Consider the following 25,075-nt stretch of genomic DNA (forward strand, 5'->3'; position numbering starts at 1 on the left):
GTATCCATTGCAAATCCCAGTTTGAGTTGGAATGACACCAACAGTGATATTTTAAGTGAGAATTGACACGTACAACAGCGCGATATTTGACATTTTTGCGGATTAAAGGAATTAAATGTAGGGTGGAGTTTTGCTTTTCAGCTGTTGGCAGAAGCTGTTCAACTGACACGCAGACGTACGGTTTCTCCCGCTACCTGACGCCCACACATACACCGATAAACATGCTTGCTCATTGGACACAGTGCCAAGATTAAGTTAGGCAATTAGCGGTGATGAATTACCCTCTGTGAGTGTGACGCTCAGCGGCAAAAAAAAAAGGGTGTAGGTTAGAGCGAGGATGCTTTGCTACGGCCTCATACTCCGCAGGGACGTTCACATATCATTTAGGGTCGGATTTTAAATGCTGCTGTTGCTGTGACAGAAAAGTGATGAAATGTTGCCTGTTTCTGTTGCAATAGCTCCGACAATCTGCTTTTCTCTGCGGTTTGGTTTGCGTTCAGGAGTTTTTGGGCTTGAAAACCTCAGGAGAAAAAAAACTGGTTGATTGTAGGCTGGCATGTTGTGGTTGAAAAGCGGCTAAAGGAGGAACTGGTTCTGAATACTGATGGAGTTAACAGTGCCTCATCATGTGTCATCTGCAGGGTGATTTATCACATTTTCTTGATTTAAAAACATCCCAAAATCCGTTAATATTTTAGATATCATCCTTATATCTTTCTACGTCATGAAAATATACACTCCACTGCTTCCACAAGGTTCAGCAGAGCATAAAGCAGCTAGCTTGTGTAGTTTTTTGCCGCAGCGCAGGGCTTTTTGTTCACACCGTGAAATTCCCCCCAGGAGACCCCAGACCTCCATCAGTGTCTTTCCCCGGGAGCTCCCTCCAGGCGCGAGGGGGCAGAGTGCCGCTTCATGTCAGCCCAGAAATGTCACATCACCTCTTCCACACACACACAAACACACACTCACCTCCTCCACACACAGCCCCGTGGTTGCCTCCCTGCTCCTGAAGGCTCCACAATTGACTTTGCATCTCCCAAGGAGGGCACGCACGCAAAATGGATAAGAGAGAAGACTCTGAGCATGTGTATGTAACTGTGTATTTGTGTGAATGTGCTCGCGGAAAATTGTGTGTGTTTGTGTGTGAAGAAATGTGTCTGCATATTGCCGCTCAGGTGAAGCAGCCTTGAGGCCTGCCTGACACAGCTTCAGGGCACAGAGAGGAAGGTGATTATCTCATAGCTGCCAGCCATCCGGCGCAAATAAAGACAGAAAGTTCCCCCGGATAACTAGGCGTAGATATTGTTAAAGTGGAGCCAAGCACATGAACACATTCCTTTGTCTTTTCTTAAACGTATAGGTGTCATAAACTAGAATAAGGCAACAAGTGCAGTAAAAACTTACATCTCGTATTTGAATTTGCAGGTGTGTTTTCATTTTTATAATAGAATATGTAACATTTCTGGATTTTAAATTCTAAAGAAAATGATGAATGGGTTGTATATTTACATTATCTCAAATGCTTTCGCCCATTTTCCAACCCAGATCATTTTCATTTGGCCGCCTGTATACATTCATATCCCCTTTGTACGTGCTTCAGTGGTTGCCAGTTTTGGGAGAGAAACTCCTTCTGGAGGGAACACAGGGATTGTAGCCTTTGCAGACCATTTACATGCACAAAAACCTATATAACACACTTCAGGAAAGACAACCCCTAAAAGTTTAAGCCACTTGAAGGATTTAGTCATCCAGCATCTGGATCTAAAGTGATCAGAGAAACAAAGTGATCAAATGTTAGTCATTGACCTGCAGAAAACGCAGAAACAACCACTTTTAAAGTGAATCTAATTGAATCAGTGTCTTGAGCAGTTTAATGAATCTGTTTTTTTTGGAGGGGAGACATCTACTGATTAAACCCTCCTGAACCATAAACATTGAATAAACTCTAACTGAGAGAAACTGACCGAATGACGGAGCTACAACCAAACTCCGTCTTTTGTTCGTTTTGATTGAGAGCCGCCTCAAATGACTTAACATTCTCTTTGCAATCTAAAGTATGCCAAGATGACGATATTTCATTGTGGTTTCTATTAAAAAAAAACTTTGCTACACCAAAAACATATTTAGTAGTCTGATTTGACCAGTTTTACAAAGAAAAAGTCATACATATATTTATCGTAGTACAGCACAGTTTTTTCTGTGCAAACAACTCATAGATCATGCCTTAGTAATCTTCCTGTGCATGTGTGAACATCTACGCAGTGCATTGTAACTGTTTCTTTAACCAAAATCAAATAGATTTTGTAATGGCTTTTAGACATGGGAAGTAGAGACACATTTGTCCTTTTTAGTAAGGTTGTTGTTTTCTCGCCTGTCATACACGTAGTGCCAGGTCTGCACCTTGGTTTCAGGATCTGGGCTGAGCTCAGCTGTGTTTGTCTTTGGATTTTGAAAGCCTGCCTATGAGCATCTTTCTTTGGGAAAAGCAACTCTTTTGGCAGGTGATGGGCACACACACCTGGACATGTATCCGTGCCCAGATGGAAGCTGGAGCGGTGGCAGCTGGTGTGACGTCCCCTCAGGACGGAGGAGCCGCCGGAGGGGAGTGAGGCGGACTCCGGACGGTGCCCCTCTCTGACGTTCATATAAGGAATCTCAGAGGAAATGTTATGGCCAAATCGAGAATTTCCTGTCTGTCTGTCTGTCTGCCTGTCTGTCTGTGTCTGTCTGTGTCTGTCTGTCTGTCTGTCTGTCTGTCTGTCGGTCGGTCGGTCGGTCGGTCTGTCGGTCTGTCGGTCGGTCGGTCGGTCTGTCGGTCGGTCTTTGCCATCTCCTTTATCTGTGTGTGGCTCCCTGTGTGCCTCACGCCTTGTTCACAGTGCCAACACCTCATTAGTACAATATGCAAATGAACTGGCACAGGGCCAGAGGGTCAGAGCACAAACTGGAGACAGAATAATAGCACAATGGTGCATCTTTGTGTGTCCGCAAATCCATGCCCAGATTCATGTATGTTCATGTGCGTTTACCTGTCTTTGAGTGCTCAAACTGAGGAGACATGGTGTGTATGTGCTTGTGTGTGTGAGGGTGAAAGACAATAGCTGAAATAGGTCAGCCTAAACCAATTGTTCATTTAGACAGCTTCTAGATAACATGACTTCATAATCTTTGGTAATGTTCTGCCTTTTTTGTGACAAAGTAAAAAAAAAACCTGTTCAATTTTAAATGTCAGTGATGTTCATGTGTGAATCTCCACATTTGATTTATGCCATGCTTGGAATGGGACACCCTAGCTGGAAGTGAGGGAAGCAGAGGGAAGCAGATGGAAGCAGATGGAAGCAGAGGCTAACTTAATCAGTCGTTGGACAAAGAAATGTAGACTATATCGTCTTTTGGTGGTATCGAGAATTGAACAGAGCTTGAGGGCAAATTACAAGTGAAAGGTTGCAGCGAGCAATTGATAGTGAATATTATAAGAAAGAAAGACTCAAAGAGACTCACCTGTCAGTGGCATGAGCTCAGTATGAAGTGTCAGCTCTGGGCTGCAAACAGCACGATGAACATGTCAAATTGATGTTAATTTCTAATAGCTGTTCCTCAGTGCCCCGTGGCCATCAAGTATGAACCAATCACCTCACACTGAGGTATTTGTTATGTGTAAGTGTATTTCATTCAATGGAACACAATGGAGTGATTTGGCGTAGAGCCAGACAAAGCTTCTCCAATAACTTCCTTGCTCACACCTGGCATAACAGTTTTCACACTGTGCGTAATGAATGTCTCACAGCGCAGGAGAAGGTGGCTCCTTTTCAGATTGTTTGAATGTTTAGAGTTTAGTATTCTATTATGAGAACATGGACAATTAAACCAGCAACACCTACTGTTTAAGCAAATTAAACATTATCTTAGTTGAGCTACAACTTTTATTTAAACAAAAATGTATTAAAGAGGCCCTATTATGCTTTTGGGGGGTTTCCCTTTCCTGTAGTGTGTTATATGGGTTTGTGTGCATGTAAATGGTCTGCAAAGGCTGCAATTCCAAGGTTCCCTCCAGAGGGAGTTTCTCTCCCACTCCCACTAAATACTCCCCATTTGGCAATTCAAGTCAACCACAGTGTGTTATTCTTTTACAACAATGTTACATTCATCCAAACCAACCAGATAGGTACTGACTATTCAACTGAGTCAGACACATTGTCATTTTGTAGAGTGCTTATTCAAATGTTAGAAGTTTAAAAGGGTTTAAAGGGTGTAGAACATTATGATGGAAGTGTATGACGAGGAGAAGTATGTTTAACTTTAACTTTGCTCTTTTCTACCTTTTTCAAATACATTTTGACATGTAACAGAAGGTAAAGCTGGATGTAAACAACTACACTTCAGTACAATCTCACACTCATTCATGGCTTTTAGACCATATTTACCTTTACATACAGTCTATGGTATTTATTAGAAGCACAGAGTTGGAGGGAGCCTCTGAACTGTTATCCGAATATGATATATTGGAAATGTCTCACACGAACGACGTATTCCACTTGTGAGAAAAAAATCACATATTATCTTAGAAAAGTGTAACTGTTGGTTTGCAGGACATTTAAATATGGATCTAACGTCCAATTGAGTTTTTGGGGGAAATACAAGACACGTAAACAAGCATTACTGAAGAGTAGTTCACTTAGCGTGATCACTAAGTTTTTATTTTTTATTTTATATGTGTTTAATTTTCCATTTTTATCTGAAATAAATCTGTTTCAATGAACACACACCGCTTTGAAAGTAGGCAGCAATTTGAATGTAAAAAGTAAATGTCTTGCACACTCCTCAACCTGCACATGCATGTACACATACACATACACACACACACACACACACACACACACACACACACACACACACACACACACACACACACACACACACACACACACGCACACGCACACGCACACACATTTTTGTTTCAGAGAACCCTGTTGATTGGTTTGACCACAAACCAATGACTGCTCAACCATTTTAAAGTCACCATTTCTGTTCATCTTTCTCACTGTTGTTTTCCATTTCTGAGTTTCCTTGTTGCCTCTGTTCACCTGTTTATTTTGTCCATTCGTAAAAAGCAGCCATTATTTCTTCCCCCCCAGGCAAGAGACGACGATGGCCTCGGTGGGAAATTACCCCAGCACAGCTTTACTCAGGACACGCCCAGGCTTGTCTTCAAGACAAACAGCGATGTGCTTGTAAGGACCATAAACATTTAACACCAGATAGAGTTTAAGCTTGATGGCTACTGCACAAATATGTTTTGATGTTGTTCTTTGTTAAAAGTGTATCAGTTTCAACTAATTTCTTCCTGACATGTTAATAGATCTTAGGCACATCTGTAAAAGTAGACCATCAGATTCAAGTCAGACCAAGAATTAACACACAGTACACAACTCATGTTTTACACAAAGTTTGCACACATTTAAGTTGAACTTTTTTCATATGTAATCATTTGTTTTGCTCATTTTCATTATACATTGTATTCAGTGACTTGTGTTGGGAGTTAGTAGTTATCATACAAGGAATCTTAATTAATTGATATGCAATTTATTTAGGTATTTTTGAGCAATGTAATATTTTACATAGATTGCAGAAAAAAAGAAAAGTTGGTGAACCCTTCATCACAACGGAAATTCAATGGAATATTATACCACTAACATGTGCTTCAAATGTATATCCCAGGGATGATTCTTGATTAGTATATATAATAGACTTTTATGTTTTAGCATTGTTTTGTGTTTTCCGGTTTCAGACTCTGAAAATAATGGGGGTTATCACATCTGACAAATAGTGTCAAGATCTACAGAAAAAGACCCAAAGACATTTTAGGAATTGCGATTATTTCCTGTTGCTCAAAGTCAGATTAGAAGATAAATAGCGCTTGTACTGGATATGTAACCTAAACGTAAATTGAATATTAAGCTTCAGACAGCAGTAGGTTAGCTTGACTAAACAAAGACTGAAAATGGCGGGAAACAGCAAGCCAGCGACTTTAGAAATAAATAATCTAGTCGCAAAATCTAAAGTAGCTTATATCCTTGTTTTGTTGTTTTTTCTGTATGGTACCGGACAAATAAATGTAACTAACTGATTCTGATTGCCAGACAAACAGCAAGTGAGCTTTACAGGCGCTTGTAAGCAGATTTGATCATATCTGGACAGGCTAACTCTTTTCAGTCTCAATGCTAATATGCTAAAAACAAACTAACATAGGCCGTAGCCTCATATATAGATATTTAGAGTGCTATTGATTTTCTCATCTACCGACCGGATCTAGAAGAAAAGGAATGTCCATATTTCCCAAAATGTCAAACGTTTGCTTTGGGTAAAGATGTCCCACATGTAAAAGCAAACATGTACACGGCAGCCACACGCTAACAGAAATATTTAGTCTCAGTCGGCTGCAGTGACATTCAAACACAATCCACTGTCTGTTTTATCTTTCTTACAGGGGAGATATTTTTCTCACGTTGCGTGCGTGAGTGTGTGCTGTTTAAATATAGCGCGACAGAACTTGACTTGGCAGAGTGAGAATGGCTTTTGTATGTCACATCTATAATGACCGATGGTGATGGCTGCCTGTGATAAGAACGGCCTAACACGGAGTGCAGCTTTATTCTTCTTTGGCTTTTATCTGCAGTTTAAACTTTTCATGCTCAACTCAGGTTTTAATGAAGACATCAGGTAGTGTAGCCAATTAAAAAAAAAAAACACTGGAAAACCAGATATGTTTCCCCTTTTTGTAAGCCAGGTAATTATAACCACCATGATAGATATTCCAATAAATGAGGACAATGCAAACTGATATCTTGGCTAATCATAGTAAGTCCACATGTTGCAGATGGTCTGTTAAGCTCTGCCAAACTTTAATTTTCTTGTGTAAGTGGAAGCTTTATTCAGTTTTTTTTCCAATGGACCAGGTGCTTTAAGATGGCAGCCTCTCGCTACATAATCTAGTTTTGTTTGGACTCAATCCACAAGCCCTGTGTTACCATTTGCCATCATTGACGGACTAGAATTGTCAAGAGTGGATACTTTGCCACAGATTCTTTGGAGTGTGAGACAATTTGACTGAAAAAGAAGCGACTGGCTCACTCAAAGCACCTGCTTCATTTTCCTGGGGTTTAATCCCTGTGTTATGTGATTATAGCAGCAATCTGAGAAGGGTCAAAAGAATCACATATCAACCTTAATAGGGAGGGGGGATATACAAGCCTTTCCCTTTATGCACTTCTGCTGCTTAAACCTCTTCATTCTACATATAAAACCACTTCAGGCACTCTTGGGGAAACCTTACAATCTCTGCGCCGCCTGAAACCCTCCAGCCTCTTAACCCTCAGCAACCGCCTCCTCTTCTTCCTCTTCATTATCTAAATCGTCCACATCTTCTGTAATCTCTTTAACATCTGCACATCTTCAGTGCCGGAAACTTTTTTCATCCTCATCTGCAACCTGTTGGTCTAGAACCTGCTCATTCAATTTAAGACTCTTTCATCCAATCCATTAACCCCTAAAATGTCTCAGATCATCATCTTACCTTAATTGTTTATTTAAACCCACAATAAAACTAGCTGTTGCATTAACTTAAATGTCACCGGCGTCGTCACTGGCCCTTTGAGAAGAGGAAGAAAAACGATTGGTGGTTGCACTTGTTTGCAAGCACGATAATTGCTGTAATGCAACCGGTTAAACTGCAACGTCGATGCCGCTTCGTTGGCCACGATCAAAATAAATGACCGTAATTACATTCGACTGCAAACATCTGTGTGCTGGTGGATGGAGAGAGCGCATGAGCGAAAGCAAAACTCCATTAGCGTAATGCGCAGTGAAATTTCACTTGCGGTGCGGAAAGTCGTTAAGTGCTCTCCATCTGTCATTCTGAGTCGGGGAAAGATTTCAGCACATTTATTATTGAAAATATCCTGGGCCAAACTCAACTTGCGAGAGCCCCTTTTTGACTTTTACTCAGTCATGGCTCATTGAATTAGCCAGTACTAAATGGGCAGTTAAAACGTGTAGAAGAGATGCTGGAGCATGCTGTTTGAGCAGTTGCTATGTAGTCCAGTCTCTGATGTGTCTTTGATTCCTTATGTTCTCCAGCTGCTTGCCCTGAGCTCCCTTCATCTGTCAGATTCTATTGCATTTGTGCAAGTTACCCGTCCTGAGTGACACTGCATAATGGCTTATAACAAATGCAGCACTCTTTTTACTAACTTTTAGAGCTGATTAAATCCAGCCGACAATCAGATTTTTAACACATAATATATGCAAGGAACCTGATGTTTTACATGCGTAACAGCTGCAGGACAGCATGCTATGTATGCCTTTGAAATCCTGGCCAGTGTTACAGTGCATCTGCCCGAACAGCGCATGTGAGTCCACTGTCTTTCAGCTGCTGCCAGACAGGATCCTGCCAAATTAACCAATGTTGCTATGCAGTGTGCAAAAAAGGAGTTCATCCACCTTCCGGTTGCAACTTATTAAGATTCAGCAGGGGGGCTTAAGAGTCCGTGTGATAGATGGATGTCGTTGAGGGGTCTGACAACTGATTAATGCCTTAATTATCTCCGGCGAGGACCTGCCACTCCTCCTAGAGCTGACAGAGTGAGCTGTGTGTGGCCTGACGAGTAACGCCGTGTTCGGGGCTCGCCCACTCTTATCTACTCTACCAGGGTCACATTCATTTGCCTCCCGAGGGAAAATGTGCATTTTTTGTAATGCAAAGGTGTATAACAGTGATGAAACAGTGCAGCCGGATGTTTTGGGATCTTTGCCACTACCAGAAAGACATCTTTTCAATTTAGCCTCCTCTTGTTTGCTCTCTGCATACAGAAGAGATTCTGCCTTAAATCACAAGGTAAGATGAGAGACCTAGTTTGATACTGAATTTATGATCCTGTTTTGAAATCATGAATGTGACTTATTGGGTATAGTTTAAGAAATAACATGCTACTACAGAACTTTATTAGTATAACGTACAGTAACATTTTCCAAGAATAACCAGTTACTTTTATGCTGGATGAGCAGTGAAAATTAAGGCATTCATAAGCTTTTAATCACACAATTGTCAGGAATGTAGATGCAGAAAAAGTTAGAAGTGTAAAAAAAGACAGTTTCATTTGTTGAGGAATACATTGTGATATTGTGTTGCATAATGTTATATTGTTAGGTGTTAGGTATTGTTACTGTTGTCCAGACTTGTTTTTTATGCAAGTAAACAAATTATCATGTGCATTTTCTAACACAGCTTCTAAGTACATGTATGACGAGATTACAAAAAGATGGTTGCATTGCATTCTGGTTTTTTGAGACTATACTTGATTTAAAAGATTGTTACATTGCTCACCAACAACATAATACCATACACTTACAGACTTTTCACTTTTTGAAATGCCTTTATGTCTTGTTGGGCTTGGGTTGTGGTTAAATGAGACTGGAAGTGCTTTTATTGCCAACATAAGGCGTAAATGGGAATTCCTTGTTAAGACAGGAAGATAAACACAAAGTCACTTTAATACCACTTAGCAGCAGAATGGTATTTTGCACATTTAGCTCTCTGTAAGGAACATTTTCCAGAAATGTACAAACACACACCCACAAGTGTTTGCTCTTGACATACTGTAAATTCTAAGTATTTTGAAACAGCATTAGTTTTGTTTAAAAGTATTTTATATTTTTGTAATCTACAGATGGTTTGGAGGCTAAGCATTTGCTTACCATTGTAATTCAGAGGAGATTAAATTGTATTTTGTTTGCAGAGAGACAGGTGCTGATGCAGTGTGTGTCCTGTGTGTGTTTTCTGCTACAGGTGTGTGACTGGTGCAAACATATCCGCCACACTAAGGAGTACCTGGACTTTGGTGCTGGTGAGCGGAGGCTGCAGTTCTGCAGTGCCAAATGCCTGAACCAATATAAGATGGACATTTTCTACAAGGAGACCCAGGCTGCGCTGCCGGGAGGGTTCTGTAACCCAGGACATGGGGGAGGAGGTGAGGGTAAGATGGAGTGCGGCGGGGGGGTACAGCTGCTCACTCCTGAATCTTGGGGAACGCCGTTAACGGACCTCCGGCGTAAAGCTCCCTCGCCAGGGGGGCCATCAACAACCTCTGCAATGGCCCCTTCCACTTCTTCTGCCACCTCCCCCTCAGACTCTGCAGCTGTCTACTCCCCGTCGTCCTCGTCCAAGATCCCCACACCCAGACTCCACGAGAGCCCCACGCTCCACCCTCCGCCTGTTCCCACTTTGCACCCCCCTGTCGGGGTTCCTCCTGGTAGCCCTCCAATGGTGATGACACCACGAGGACCCATGCCCCTGCCCCTGTTCATGGAGCATCAAATGATGCAGCAGATGCGTTCACCATATCTTCGGCCCTCTGCCCACCCAGGTGGGCCCCATAGCCCCCTGTCAAACCCTATGATCCCTGGTATTGGTCCACCTCCGAGGACCATGGGTCCAGCATCGAGCCCCATGCACAGGCCTCAGATGTCTCCACATGTTTACCCCTCATCTAACCCCAACCCTGGTATGATGCCACCCTACCCCGGTTTCTCCATGCCAGGCCTCCCCCATTTTCCCCCAGTCAATATGATGCCCAATGGACGCATTCCTATGCCCCCAATGATGAACTATGGCATGCCATCTTTGTCCCCATTAGTACCCCCGGCAACTCTGTTGATCCCCTACCCTGTCATTGTACCCTTACCAGTCCCAATCCCTATTCCAATCCCTATTCCCTACAACCCTCAGGCTTCTTGGGACAAGCCGGAGAGGAGTGGCCCCTTCCGCAGTGCTCCAGAGTCATCCGAATTTTCAGCTTCGGGACCCCACTCTCCAGGTTCCTCTGGAGGGCACAGAGGGGAGCAGAAAGTAGAGCCATCAGTTCTAGAGCGTCTCTCTCCTGCACACTCAGAGAGGAGCAGGACAGGGATGGTGGACTTGACTGTGAAGGCAGAGGACAATTCGGGCAACCTGTGTCCAACCAGCTGCCCCGGACCCATGGACGGGGTGATTGATCTAACTGTGGGCCAGAGGACTTACCAACAGCAGGTCATTCAGAGGATGCTACCAGGGGTCCAGGTCAAAGTAGAGGCAGAGACTGATTCAAGATCTCCACCAGCTGCTGGGCTGAGTTGGGAAGGGAAGGGGAGTTATGACGGGGGAGAAGGGGCCCTCTCACAGGGCTTCCTCAGTGCTATGGAGCTAGAAGGGGCCACACAACCAAACACACTGGAATCATCAGGTCCTCCCTCCAGCTATAGCAGCCCTTCTTGCCATGATGACCCATCAGTGAGCCAGCTAAATCCCTGTATCTCTAACCATACCCCACCATCCTTGCCAAGCACAGCACGGACCCAACCCCAATCCCAAACCCCGCCCCACCTCCAAACTAACCCTGCTGCCCTGTGTAATGTCATAGTCAATGGTTCGGGGTGGCTTCCGCTTCTCCCTCCTGCCTTCAAGTCTTACCCTGAGCGAGACAGTGTTGCAGGAGAAGGGGAGGCACAGCCAGCCAACGGTGACCTAGAGCATGAGGCACTAAAAGAGAACAATTGCTCGGTTGGAGTTGGAGATTGGGAGCCGGGGAAGCGGGGCTCATTGCAAGACGAGATGGCGGACACGGTGGAGGGTAAGCCGGATCCTGACTCCAACGCAGAGGAGGGTGAGCATGCCTACTCCCTGCCGCTGCTGTCCACCGGAGGCTGTGTGGTCATCCAGCCTGTGCCAAAGCCCGGCGCTGACAAGACGGCCATCCTGTCCTGCTCCATCAGTGCCCCTTTATCAGTGGACGGGAGCCCCGAGCCGGAGCCGCCGATAAAGAGGAGGTGTCTGCGAATCCGCAATCAAAACAAATGAGGTGGGTTCACTCCACTGTGCTTCCACAAGCAGTCTTGTGTAATTGTGCAGTCTGTTATCAAAAAATATTCATTGACATTTTGGAATTCACAGTAGGGTACCCTTTAAATAATCAGACAATGTGTTGTTTCAAATGTCTCCCCAGCGTGTGTCGTTGAAGAAAATGATCTCATTTAGTTCCAAAATCTTACCATCTGATGTAGTTCAATATCACTTACATTGCAGGGAATAAAAGGATCAAGGTCCAGTAGAAAACATGACTAGAAGCCGACACTAAATCGAAATATTACATATGCAATAATAAATACACTTTTAGAAATTAAATAAGCCCTATTATGTTTGTTTGGGTTTTCCCTCTCCTGTAGTGTGTTATATAGGTTTTTATGCATGAAAATGGTCTGCAAAGGCTAAAATCCTAAAGTTGCATTTCTCTCCCACGAACTCCCCCCTGCCTGAAACGCCTCCATTGGACTCCTTTGTTTACTTCCAGAACATAGTGACATCACTACGTATCATTTGCGCTTCTATTAGCTAGCGCTCCAACACATTGTACTTAATCGGCAAGCAAACCAATCAGAACAGACTGGGCTGTGGTTTGAGACAGAGGGTGAAAAGAGGTGCTCCCATTTTATTTGTCGCTTTACTTTTACTGGCAGAGTTTTACTCCTGTTTTTTCTGTAAAGCGACCCGGGTCCCCTGAAAGGCGCAATATACATTTAAGTTATTAATTTATTATTATTATTATTATTATGAGCCTCAGAATATAAGGAAGTCTATCATGAAACAGGATTTATTCAACACATTAATTCAATATTTAATGATGCACTCCTCGAGTTGGTAATTAAATGAGATTGTATTCAAGAGCAATTGAAGTTATGGTAACACTAGGCGAGCGCTCTGAATTAGAGTAATTAATAACGACAAAAGACGGAAATCAAGCTCCATGCACAGTAAGTAAGTACTGCTAAAACCAAACCAGCAGCTGAGCAAAATGTAACATGACCTTCAGGTAACTGAAGATACACAACATTTGATAAGTGATATTAACGAATGCAAAAAGATATGCTCTATCTCACCTTATTCACTCTTCTGCCATATATGGCATTTTTTATGAATGATCTAAAACACTATGTCAAATGTATGGCACCAGAGGAGCACTGAATATTCAATTCTTTATTTGCCCCAAAGTGCCCTCAAGCTGATACTGATTGCACGCTCTGTAGAGAATCAACAGAACATTAGGAAGCCCTTCTGAATATTTGCATTTTCCACTTTTTAACTGATTGTGTGTTGTTATTGCACATGCTCTTTTCTCCCAATTAACTTGAAATGTAAGTTTGGTGTTCCTCGTGAGTCTGGTCTCCTCATTGTCATTTACGTTTAAAAAGAAACACATTTTTTCACCAATGTGTATTTGACACATCAGAAATACATTTCTTATCAAAGTCTGCAGAGCATGGGTGGATTGATAAAACAGAGGACCCTCCCACAAAAGGACCATGTTTGTGTCCCCCAGTAAATCCTAAGTCCAAGTTTACTTATTTTAATTTACGTCTGTACTTAAAGAGGACTTATTATGCTAATGTTCAGGTTCATATTTATATTTTGTGCCTCTACTGTGAAATGTCTCCATGCTGTAATGTTCAAAAAGCTCTTTATTTTTCTCATACTGCCTGTGCTGCAGCACCTCTTTTCACCCTCTGTCTGAAACCAGAGCCCAGTCTGCTCTGATTGGTTAGCTGGCTCTGTTGTGATTGGTCAACTGCTCAGAGATGTCCCGCCCCTTAGCCCATCACGTAAACATTTTTGGAAGGCTAGCCAAGAGAAGTGTGAGTGTTACATAGTTATGTTACGGAAGTAAACAAATGAGATGGAGGCAATTTAGGCAGTGGTGGGATTGTGTTGGAGAGAAACTCCCTCTGGAGAGAATTTAGGATTTTAGCTTTTGCCAACCAAAACCTATATAACACACTATAGGAAAGGGAAAACCCAAAAAAGCATAATAGGGCCTCTTAAAAATGATATATCAAACAGACTAATTTGAAGCCAAAATGTGTTGTTATACTAAACCTAACCAAGTTGTTTTATCGTGTAAAGAAAAACAAGTAGTTTTGCGTGTTTCCCTTGAAACATAATCGCAATTGCAGTTTAGCTGTGTGAGAGTGTTATTCCCATTTTATAGAAAAATTATATTTTATTTTTTCTTTGTGTTGCTTATATGAACTTCAGTATGGGATTAGCACATCTATCATGTCAAGGGTCTTATTCAATACAGTACACATGTTATGATACACTCCTCAAGTTTTTAATTCAACAAAATTGCATTCAAGAGCAATGTGCTTGGACACATGCACCGACTTAAGAAAAACCAGCCTTGTGGGTGACTCAGTCTAACTCTCCTCCCACTGTGTTTCACAGATGGACGCTCTGAGGACCACAGTGCCATCAACGACACTCACTTGTCCACCCCCCACCTCCAAACCCCACCCCTCCCAGCGCCACTACCGCACATGTACACGCACACACATACACTTTTTTCTCGTCCTCGCTCATCGCCCAGTCTACCAGCACCACAAATCGCCTTCGACGACTGATGAGAGTCCAACCAAACATGTTGATGAGTATCACAGCAGAGCGCTCTGGACTCATTTGGTCCGTGTGACAGACGCTCTGACGGAATGAACTACAGACTTTGTACTGCAGACAGTATACTACTGCAACAAGAGGACTTCACCCCACTGCTTCTCTCCTTATTTAGAGGCTCTCAGCCCACACTGCCCCTTACACCGAATCCAGCGTCACCATCAAAGCAAGAGCTCTTCACATTATCTGTAACTACAGAACGCAGCAGAGTGATTAATGAAGGAGCCCCAAAGAGTGACTACCTTATTTTAAGGAAATTCTACCATTTTATCCAACATGGTGCCACACCACAAGTAAATCTCTGATTCAGTAAGTGTTTGTTTTTTCTCTCACACCTTGTTACTAAGGTATATACTGATTTTACAAAGTGTAGATTATAGAGCCATAGAGATGGCAGAAATAACAGAAATTCTAACCAGCAAAAATGTACTTGTCAAAGTGTTCTGGGTGATTTTGAGGGGCGAAACATAAACACGGTTAATAGGATGTGACTGAAGGACAATTAAAAGAGATCTTTCAATCAGAAGGCTTTAAAAGTGTCCTTGGACATTAAATCACCAATTTTGTGGATAATTATTCCTTCTGAATGAGCATACTGGAAGATAAATGATTAACCTTCACCAGCAAGGAATGGTGTGTGAGCGGAATCATACAATCTCTGATATGTCCTGTAGCATCAGTTTGTTTGGTATTAAACTCCACTTAATTGATATACTGTATGTTGTAACAAAAGAATGATACACAGTTGCCATGAAAAGCATTCCTACCATTGACATTTTCACGCCCTTTGGAATCTCGCCTGAGTGCTTAAACAGTACGCCATACCAGTAACCGTAATGGGCCCCCCTGCTGTTTTTAGAACGTTTCAAGGCTTAATGCGCCTCGAAAAAGAACCTGGATTGCATGGCAATATAAAAACTCTGCCAAGCTGCAGTGGTTACTTGCTACCGCAGGCTAGTACTTCATCTTTTTTATAATACATTACCAGTGATGTTCCTGTAATGGGCTGGTTTGAAACTGACTGCACTGAATTTAGAGGGGGCAGAGGAAAGCCAGCTCTTTCATAAATAATTATTGTAGGACTTAAAGTAACACAACACGTTCTTTTCTACAATAAACACACTCAAGACAAATGTTATGTTTTAAATATTTTAGAGATATTTAAAATATTGCTTCTTGCTTGTCCATCAATCCTGCCAAGTTTCTTAATTTTTGCCAATTATCTTTAGTTTTAAGTTTTAATTGTAAAGCCAATGTTTTCCTTAGCATGCTCTGTGTATGTCTTTGTGCAATTTAAAGGGGACATATCATAAAAAAGTCACTTTGTTTTGTGCTTGTGAACATACATTAGGACAGTTTTCTGTCAAGTTCATAAAACATGGGATTTAACAAAGCCATTCAAAATATAATGCCCCCTATCTGAGCATCTCCTCTCAAGGCACCAGAACTGCCTTTGCAAAGATTCAATTTATCTTTCTTGCCGGCCAATCACAGCAGACCAGGCTTTTCCGGGTCTTAAAGAGACAGGTGCTAAAACGGATCATTTGAAGGAGAGGTTGAATAAACATATATTCAGGAAAGCAGAATGAGATAAATAACGGGTTTTTGAACATTAAAGCTTGTAAACATGTTCTAGTCAAAACCCATAGTAAAAGTATGAACATAAAAATGAGCGTGATATGTCCCCTTTAAGTGAATGAAATACAACTGTCAACGTTCAGTTTGATTGGATCCACTTACACTGCAGTTTAAGACGGTGAGCTGGGACATAAAACTAAAAATGAGCATTTAGTTTACACCCTTATGTAGGAGGTACATTGTAAATGTACGAGACAAGGTATTATCATATGCCAAAGGCCTCCAGTGGGATGAAACAAAACATGTCGCCTAGTTTTCAGTGGAAATTGGATTTGCAAACTGAAGATTTGACCAGATAATTTATAGTTGCCAAGATAACAAGCACTTTCAAAATGAAAGAAAGAGTACACACGTGGATGTCAAAAACAGTATTACCCTCTTTTGTCTCTTCATGGTTTATTTAACCAATTAAAAAGGTATGTCACACTTCATTGAAGATGAAATACAACTCTGGATTAATTTAACAACTTGAATGATCTTTAAAAGGACATTTCACCCCAAAATCTAAAATACCTATTTTATCTCTAACTTGTAGCACTATTTATCCCTTTAGTGTTGGAGATAGCATCTGTAGAGACGCCTGCCTTCTCTTCAATATAATGGAACCAGATTGCACTCCAAATCAATACAGAAAGAGAAGGCAGACATCTTAACAGCTGATGTCAATAAATGGTGAAGAATAGCTCTGCAGGTAAAAGTAAAAATATATAATCCCATCCCATCTGACTGTTTTTGTAGTAGCCTTTGTTTTTTTTCTGTCTGATTTGTTCTGTGTCCAAGTGAGGCCCAACATTAACTCATACTTACATGTCACAAGCATACATGCAGCAATCATATCACTTACACACAATGCACATACATGTAACTGTGTGTACCTGTTTGTGAGGCAGGTGCAATCCGACAACACAGTTGAGATTATAAAGTGTTGACTCAGAGTAAGCAGTGTGCAACTTTATCTGTTGCCTGTTAGTCAGGCATTTAGGCTTAGCTTGATGCTTGCCAAGGCCCAGCTTTGGTGTCACTTTAAGCAGTTCCATGCCCCCGTTTAATTTCTTTGCAATCAAAGGCAGTTAAAATGCTCTCTCTAAGCTGCTTGTTTCTGTCTCGTCTACCTTCTGCTGTATTTGTCCATAAGTAGAGATACCCCTTGCTGTTATTATTTCAGAGATAGCGGGCACTTTTCTTGTACAGAATCCAGAAACAACAATGTAACTGGACACTGTTGTTTTTATTGTCTGTAATATGGGAGTAATACAAAGCCAAGGCCACAGCCCCACAACATCCCGCTTACTGTTTTGACCAAAAAACAAAGAGGAGGTTTCTAATCTTTTTTAATACGTCAACTTTTAAATCTTTTCAATTGTTACTTTCTGTAAATCTTATATTTTATCAAATGTACAGCAGTCTGTAGATTTTTAGATTGTAAAGTCCCCCCAGGATGCAAAAAAACAGAGGGCATTACCTCAGTATCCCCAACCATGTACAAATCTGAGCCACTGCTACAGCTCTGTCCATAGTTACTGTATGGGCCTGCACCATTCGGTTCAATATAAGTAGGAAGGCAATTGTGTCAGGTAAGGAGAACACAGTTTTTAAAATGACCTATATGTTCTGGTTAGTTACTTTGGTTACTGATGTAAGCTAACTGCTCCGAGCTAACTCTTTACTGTCTGCTAGCATATTCCAAAACAGGAATATCGACCGGTAAATCAAAGAAAGATGAATCCATTTTGGACTCGCGCGTAGCTGTCATCAAGTGCCACCCGGGACAGAATATATACTTTCAACATGAAATATCTGAAGCATATGGCCATAAGTCATTGCAAAGAATATATTATTATTTGATATATTTCTATTTGAGAGTTAAATCAAAAGATTTTCACCTCTCTGGCTTAGCTTAGCATAACACAGCATTGAGATAGTAAATGGGTTTGCTCTGTACAAAGGTTTAAAAGATCTGCTTACCAGCACCTCGAAGTCTTACTTATCAACACAATATAACTGTTTGTTTTCAAGTATTAATGCTTAAAGCTGGGTGTAGCTCCATAATCGGATTTCCCAAAAATGTTTCTTCCCCTGAGGGCAAATGTTAAAAAATTTTGGCTACCTTTTCCTGTGACATTGTTCATGCAACCATCAGACTAAACCTAAGCCTCCAACTGTAGTCCCAGCTTCAGCAAGCTTTTAGTTAGCATAGCTCAACGCAAATAATAGTAACGGGGAAGAAGCTAGCCTTGCTTTGTCCAAAGGCTTAAAAAAAATCGGTCCACCAGCACCTGTAAATCCTACAAAATACTAAAGTGTATTTGGTCTGTTTCCAGTCTTTATGCTAAGCTTAGCTAACCGGCTGCTAGCTATAGCTTCACAAGGACATTTCGCAAAAATGTTGATTGTTCCTTCCTACCTTTTTGTGACCCTTCTCACAGTCACACCATCAAGCTAAAATGACGAATTACTACTAGTCTCTAAGAACTCCAAGTAGGCCTATGTCATTGTCTTTACCAGAGGTTGATGAGGAACTAACCAAAATCTTTTACTATCTCTGCTTTTTCTCTTGCCTGACACCGTTACACACACATTCAGACACACACAGAAAAAACAACATGCATGGTCTGTCTGACTAATCTCCACAATGTTGTGTTGACGTTGCAAACGATACACTGTCCATGTCTGAGACAGATATTCAAGATATGAAAGCCTAAATCTCATGTCGAAAAATTCTGGACCACTTATTCAGTCTTTGTGATGGCAAACAGACTCGTGACGAATCTCCTGCATTCCTTTTTTTGATGATGGACTACAGGCCTGGTCAACAGCCTGAATTATGCAATGACAACTTACTCCAACCCTAATATAGACGAGTGGTCCACAGACAAAATAAAACATGACATGACTTCATGTTACCTTTCAAAAACAACAGAGAAGTTGCCTTAACTCTTGCGTGTATAATCTCCACAGTTAAGACAATGATGCTCGCTTGTAAAGAAGACTCCCTTCTTTGTACAAAATGAAATATACCAGAAACAACAACTTTGTTAGCTTGCTAGTGTAAATGTATAGATGATCAGCTTTTTTTCTGTAACTTGGATGGACCGTCACATTTTTGCTAAGAAGAAACCCTCCTCCCAACTTCCTGTCCGTAACCATCCAATCTGTTCAACGTTTTAACTCGTGGTGGACTGTCAATCTTTTTGTGTACATTTTATAGTATTATTTATTGTTGACAAGTTTTGCATTTGCAAATAATAAAAAAAAGTGAAGTTGACCGGAGCATTCTATTCCAATGTAAATGCCTGGTGAACAGTGAAAAGCTTTTTTAATTATTAAAATGGAGAAAACAGTGATATGAGGAGATGACCTTCTGTCTTTTTATTATGACCTTGTAACATGTACATAACATGTGGCCAAAGTTGCTTTGGAAAATAATAATTTTTTGTGTTGTAACAGTATTTGTTTTATCCAGTGAATTGCTCATGAAGACAAATAAACAAGAGGCACACACAAATCTGTTTCATAATTGTTCCTATCTGCTCATTTTATGGATCCTGCACGCAAAAGATATTAGCTTTATACTGTGAAGGATGACTTAAGTTTCAGTTCAAATGCAACATAGCAGAGAGCCATTCAGGATCAGTGAAAACGGTGACAAATCACAATCATAACTTACGTGTAAATTGTAAAATATCACTTTTCAGAGTCAAAATGTTTGACAGTAATCCTTTTGAATATAAAAGAACAAGCAGTGCAGCTCAATGGAAACATGAGAAGTTCATAAATACAACGCGTTGTAATCCATAGATACCCTCGACATCAAATACTGTGCTGCATATTTTCATACAATAGAGTTTAAGATGAAAAGCAAGAGTTACTCTAGGATATCACAGAATTGACCCGTCAAATAAAATGACGCTAACAGCTTGTGAATGTTATTTATAATTAATGCACACAAGATTACGTGTTTAAACACATTTTAGAATATTGAATCATGTATAACTTAGGCTTTGGTTATATCATTTAAATATTAATGGATAAGATGGAGTGGAGTGAAAATAAAAACCCACTTATAATGAGTCAAGTAATTAGTTATAAGTGGTAACAACAAAACTATATGTGAATTGGTTAATATGGACCAATAAAATGTCCCGATTGTTTAGAAATAATTTCATCATACACAATCAGAGCATGATATATATTTGACTAAGTTGACATCTCATTGAGATCAAGTTATTTTTCATTAGTAACCTTGCCAAAAGGGCAGAATGATTTTTTTTTTACAATAAATACAAACATAACCACAACTGTGAGTCACTACAGATGATGAATGAGCACAATATCCAGTTAATGTGCGTTATAACACACTGTTACAATGCACACAAGGCACAGTTTGAAAACCATTTCAGTGAAAGATTAAAGAGCAATTACATCGACCAGGATTGCTATTATCCCATTATTTTTAATTGGAATAGACTCTCCAACATGAATCCGCTTTGAACATTCCAGGTCATTCTGTGCTTTATTCCAAGATAAAAAGGGGCATTATTCATAATAATATTTGTATATTCAACAAAAATGTTCCTGTTAATATGTATATATATATTCAACAACAATATTCATAATAATATAATCTGACTTTCAGGTCACAGCTCAATGAGAAGTTGGATGTTATGGTCTCTAGCTTCATCTAGTGGCACCTCAGAGTATTGGCACGCTCCTCAGTAGGAAGGTAATGAAAAGAATGGAAATGAAATGTTCTTTATATGGAAACACCATTGAATCAACTATAACTGTGCATCCAATATAATTAGATCTACTTTGGATTATTGCTCTTCATGGTACTGCTTACCACCTTCATCGCATGCACACTGGAATTTGGTGAGCATTTTCTTACAATGTATTTTTATAGAATTTCTAGGTTTTTGAAAGCTTTTTGTTGGGTGACATTGGCAGTTTTAAAAGAAAATGTATTAAAGAAAAGGTGATATTGCAATTTCACCTATTCTTAAAAAACAAACAAATATCAGACAACTTTAAAGTCCTTAACTTATTTCAGTCATTCTGCTGTTTTTTCCCCTCAAAACATTGACTTGATTTCAGGAAAACATTCATCATCATATTGCTATATTAGGAATACTTAATTGATACACTGCTAAAAGTAATAGTTTTTTATTGTTGCAATTCTCATCGTACATTTTAATGAATTAAAAAAGAAGACACGATAAAACAGAGTTATATCCATAGGCCTTACAGACAACATGTTGACATATAATAAAGGCATTGGTGATAGTGATCCATTTGAATGATGGCTGCATTAAGCTGCTTCAGTTTCAGATGTCTGGCACTGCATGCTGGCTCACTGTCACTATCATCAAGATGTATGTTTCAAAAAAGTCCTATTAACACAAACCGATGCTTTTACAAGTGTATGAGCAATCCACATGCACAGAAATAAAAATGAAAGTTTAAACTCATACACTTGTTTAAATGTAAAGTGACGTATTTAGACTGATCCAGCCAATACACACATTTAACAAAAAGCTAGTGGGCAACATAAAGAGATGTTCCTGAAGCGTGAGCACAGTCAGCGGGGGGGCTGTTTCTGTCTTTCTCTCACCTCTGATTGCTGTTTTGGAAAATGATCCCTGTGTGAGAACATTCAAATAATGCAAGTTACCCTGCACCGTGACAGGATGTCAAACAGAAGGCTAGCCCCTTCTCAGCAGATGTTGAATAAAGTATTCTGTTATTTAACTAAAGGAAAAGAAGCAATACCATAGCAAAGAAATTAAAGTCATACATTCAAAATATAATTTAAGTTAAAAAAAAAGCATTAGAATCAAAATGTATGAAAAGTAGAAAAGTGAAGTACTCATTCTGCATAACAGCCTATTTCAGAATAATATACATTAAAGGTGGGGTATGTAATTTATTTCAGAAACACTTTTTGTTATATTCCATGGAATGCTCTTAACATCCCGATAGCAATGGATATCTGAAGTGCTTTGACAAAAAATACATAAAAAAATGTCATCTGTGGAAGCCGTAGTACTGTAAAAAGCACGAATCATCTGAGCAGGCCCGGCTAAAATAACTGGATGGCCTACCTGCCTGTCAGCCTTCCATCTGTGCACAAACTTATCTCGTGCCCTCATTGGTCATGTGCGTTTTTGTGTGTGTTGGAGGAGGGGCTCTGTAAGGAAGTCTGAAGGAAGAGGCAGATTTCTTCCGGCTGCGTACTTTCAAATTCTAGCGCACTCAAGCTGATTTCTCCAAAATGACATACCCCACCTTTAATCTATGACTAATGATTGTGTTCCTTACTAAAATGAAGCAGCATTTAAAGGTGATTATTTCATCTGTTTAAACCTAAACAGCCGGGTAGCTTGTTATTTTTCACCAAGGGATCAATTCAATAAAGTTTATTTTAACCTATAGCCTAATAACACATTGGTACAACATGTGTTGCTTATATCGTGTATTATTTATAAAAATCTTCAGTAACTAATGTCATCAAATCCATGTAGTAAAGTAAAACGTTTTTGTTTTTTGCATTAAAGTGAACTGCAGTGAGAATCCGAAAGTGGTTTATTGCCAAGTAGGTTTTACACAAAGAATCTGTCCGGTGTGTATGGCGCATACATAAATACAGTAAGAGAAGAAACACATCACAAAAAGGACCAAAAGGATTATAATAAAAACGATTTCAATGTAAGAAATACAAATAGAGAAATATTTAAACCAAACTAAATTATTCAAAAAACTACAGTATGACAAAATAAAAAATGGTTAATATCATATATTAACAATGCTAAATGATTTACATTTGTTCTTCACTCGTCCAATGAGGGTGGTGTCTTTGTGTCTTTACCCCATCCCGTGCATGTGTTTTTACACTCCACCAGTCATTATCAAAAGAAAGATTGAACGTTTTAAATCAGATTTGAGTTAATCCTTAGCATTACATAATAGTATTGTGTTTGCTTGACTAAGGCTTAAGAGACCCTATCATGTATTGGGGGATAACCCTTTCCTAGTGTGTTGTATAGGTTTGTGTGCATGTATATCGTCTGCAAAGGCTCAAATCCCAGTGTTTGTCTCTCCCCCCCATCACAATCATCACAACCATGAGCAGACTGGGCTCTGGTTTCAGACAGAGGGTGAAAAGAGGCGCTGCAGCACAGGCAGTATGAGAAAAACAAAGAGCTTTTTGAACATTAAAGCATGAAGACATGTCACAGTAGAGGCACAAAATACAAATATGAACCTGAACATTAGCATAATAAGTCCTCTTTAAGTACAGACGTAAATTAAAATAAGTAAACTTGAACTTAGGGTTTACTGGGGGACACAAACATGGTCCTTTTGGGGGAGGGTCCTCTGTTTTATCAATCCACCCATGCTCTGCCGACTTTTATGAGAAATGTATTTTTGATGTGTCAAATACACATTGGTGAAAAAATGTGTTTCCTTTGAAACGTAAATGACAATGAGGAGACCAAATTCACGAGGAACACCAAACTTACATTTCAAGTTAAGTGGGAGAAAAGAGCATGTGCAATAACAACAGACAATCAGTTAAAAAGTGGAAAATGCAAATATTCAGAAGGGCTTCCTAATGTTCTGTTGATTCTCTACAGTGCGTGCAATCAGTATCAGCTTGAGGGCACTTTGGGGCAAATAAAGAATTGAATATTCAGTGCTCCTCTGGTGCCATACATTTGACATAGTGTTTTAGATCATTCATAATGAATGCCTTATATGGCAGAAGAGTGAATAAGATGAGATAGAGCATATCTTTTTGCATTCGTTAACATCCCTTATCAGAGAGCTTTTTGAACATTAAAGCATGTTAACATGAGGCACAACATACTAAAATGAACCTGAAAATGAGCACAATAGGGCCCATTTAATATGGATTCAATAGGCTGTAAAAGTAATCAAATATGGTTACAGGAAACACCTTCATTTGGTTTCATAAATGAGAAGAGAAATGATGACGTGAAACTTATTTTACTTGTGTTGTCACTGTGTTGCTAACCTTTCCAAGATATCACCTCTCCAACAAATTGCTCATTTGGGGGTTATGCTTGGATGTTCTGCAATTAAAGCTTGTGTTTGTCTGTTCAAACACTGTCTGTTTCTCCACATGCAAACTAAAGAAAATATCAAATGGATCACTTCTTGTCGGTGATGATAGACGATTCTTCCTAGGAAACAGTGAGCACGTATCAGCTTTGTTTTGAGCAGCGTATGGCTGCAAGTCGAATGACAGGAGCAACACAACATCATAACAGAGCCACAGTTAAAGTAGGAGCAAGGTGCAGGTATGCATGTGGTCCAACTGCTCCCTCTGTTGTGTCAAACAGGAAACTTCACGTTTCTTGACGACATGACCCAAAACTCCCACACCTCATTATTTATTCATTTTTATGATTATTAGACAAGTATCAATTTGTCCAGCAATCTGATCAATAATAAACAGCCTCATGCATGCTTTGATTTTTATAATTCATTTTTAATAAAATATTATTTTATCAGAGACCCCTGAAAATGTATATGATCTTTAAAAGTTAATAAGATAACTTGTATACAAATAAAAAGGTACAAGGAGCTGGGTATATAGGGGGGATGTTGCAGAAATCCATTGATTTTTATCAAATTTGGTGCAGCCTGGAATTAATAGTATTACATTAGGATCTGACATTTAAAAAACTGCAGTCATTTCTTTAAAAAAGAAATCCCAAGGGTACACATGATATACTAAAAATAACTTATTTTGAAAACAGTATTGGAATGTTGTATTACCCAATCACAGAATAGACTGTTTGTCTATCATTGCATTATATAAAAGATACTATAATATGTGCTTGTCTATTTACCAGGTAGATAGTCGTATGAGAATAACTT

The 25,075-nt window shown here is 40.0% G+C and overlaps 1 protein-coding gene across 2 annotated transcripts in view; it reads left to right on the plus strand.

Annotated features, from left to right (window-relative positions):
• sobpa (sine oculis binding protein homolog a) overlaps positions 1-19,676 on the plus strand; it is a 47,110-nt gene extending 27,434 nt beyond the window's left edge. For both annotated transcript variants that reach the window (XM_079692980.1, XM_079692981.1), the window contains 3 exons: positions 5,136-5,231; positions 9,845-11,891; positions 14,309-19,676. In XM_079692980.1, the coding sequence (XP_079549106.1) occupies positions 5,136-5,231; positions 9,845-11,890 (2,142 nt within the window). In that variant the 3' untranslated portion in view covers position 11,891; positions 14,309-19,676. The remainder of the gene's footprint in view (positions 1-5,135; positions 5,232-9,844; positions 11,892-14,308) is intronic.
• Positions 19,677-25,075: the final 5,399 nt, after the last annotated feature.

The sequence above is a fragment of the Notothenia rossii genome (assembly GCF_949606895.1).
Source record: "Notothenia rossii genome assembly, chromosome: 7".
NCBI classification, from domain to species: domain Eukaryota; kingdom Metazoa; phylum Chordata; class Actinopteri; order Perciformes; family Nototheniidae; genus Notothenia; species Notothenia rossii.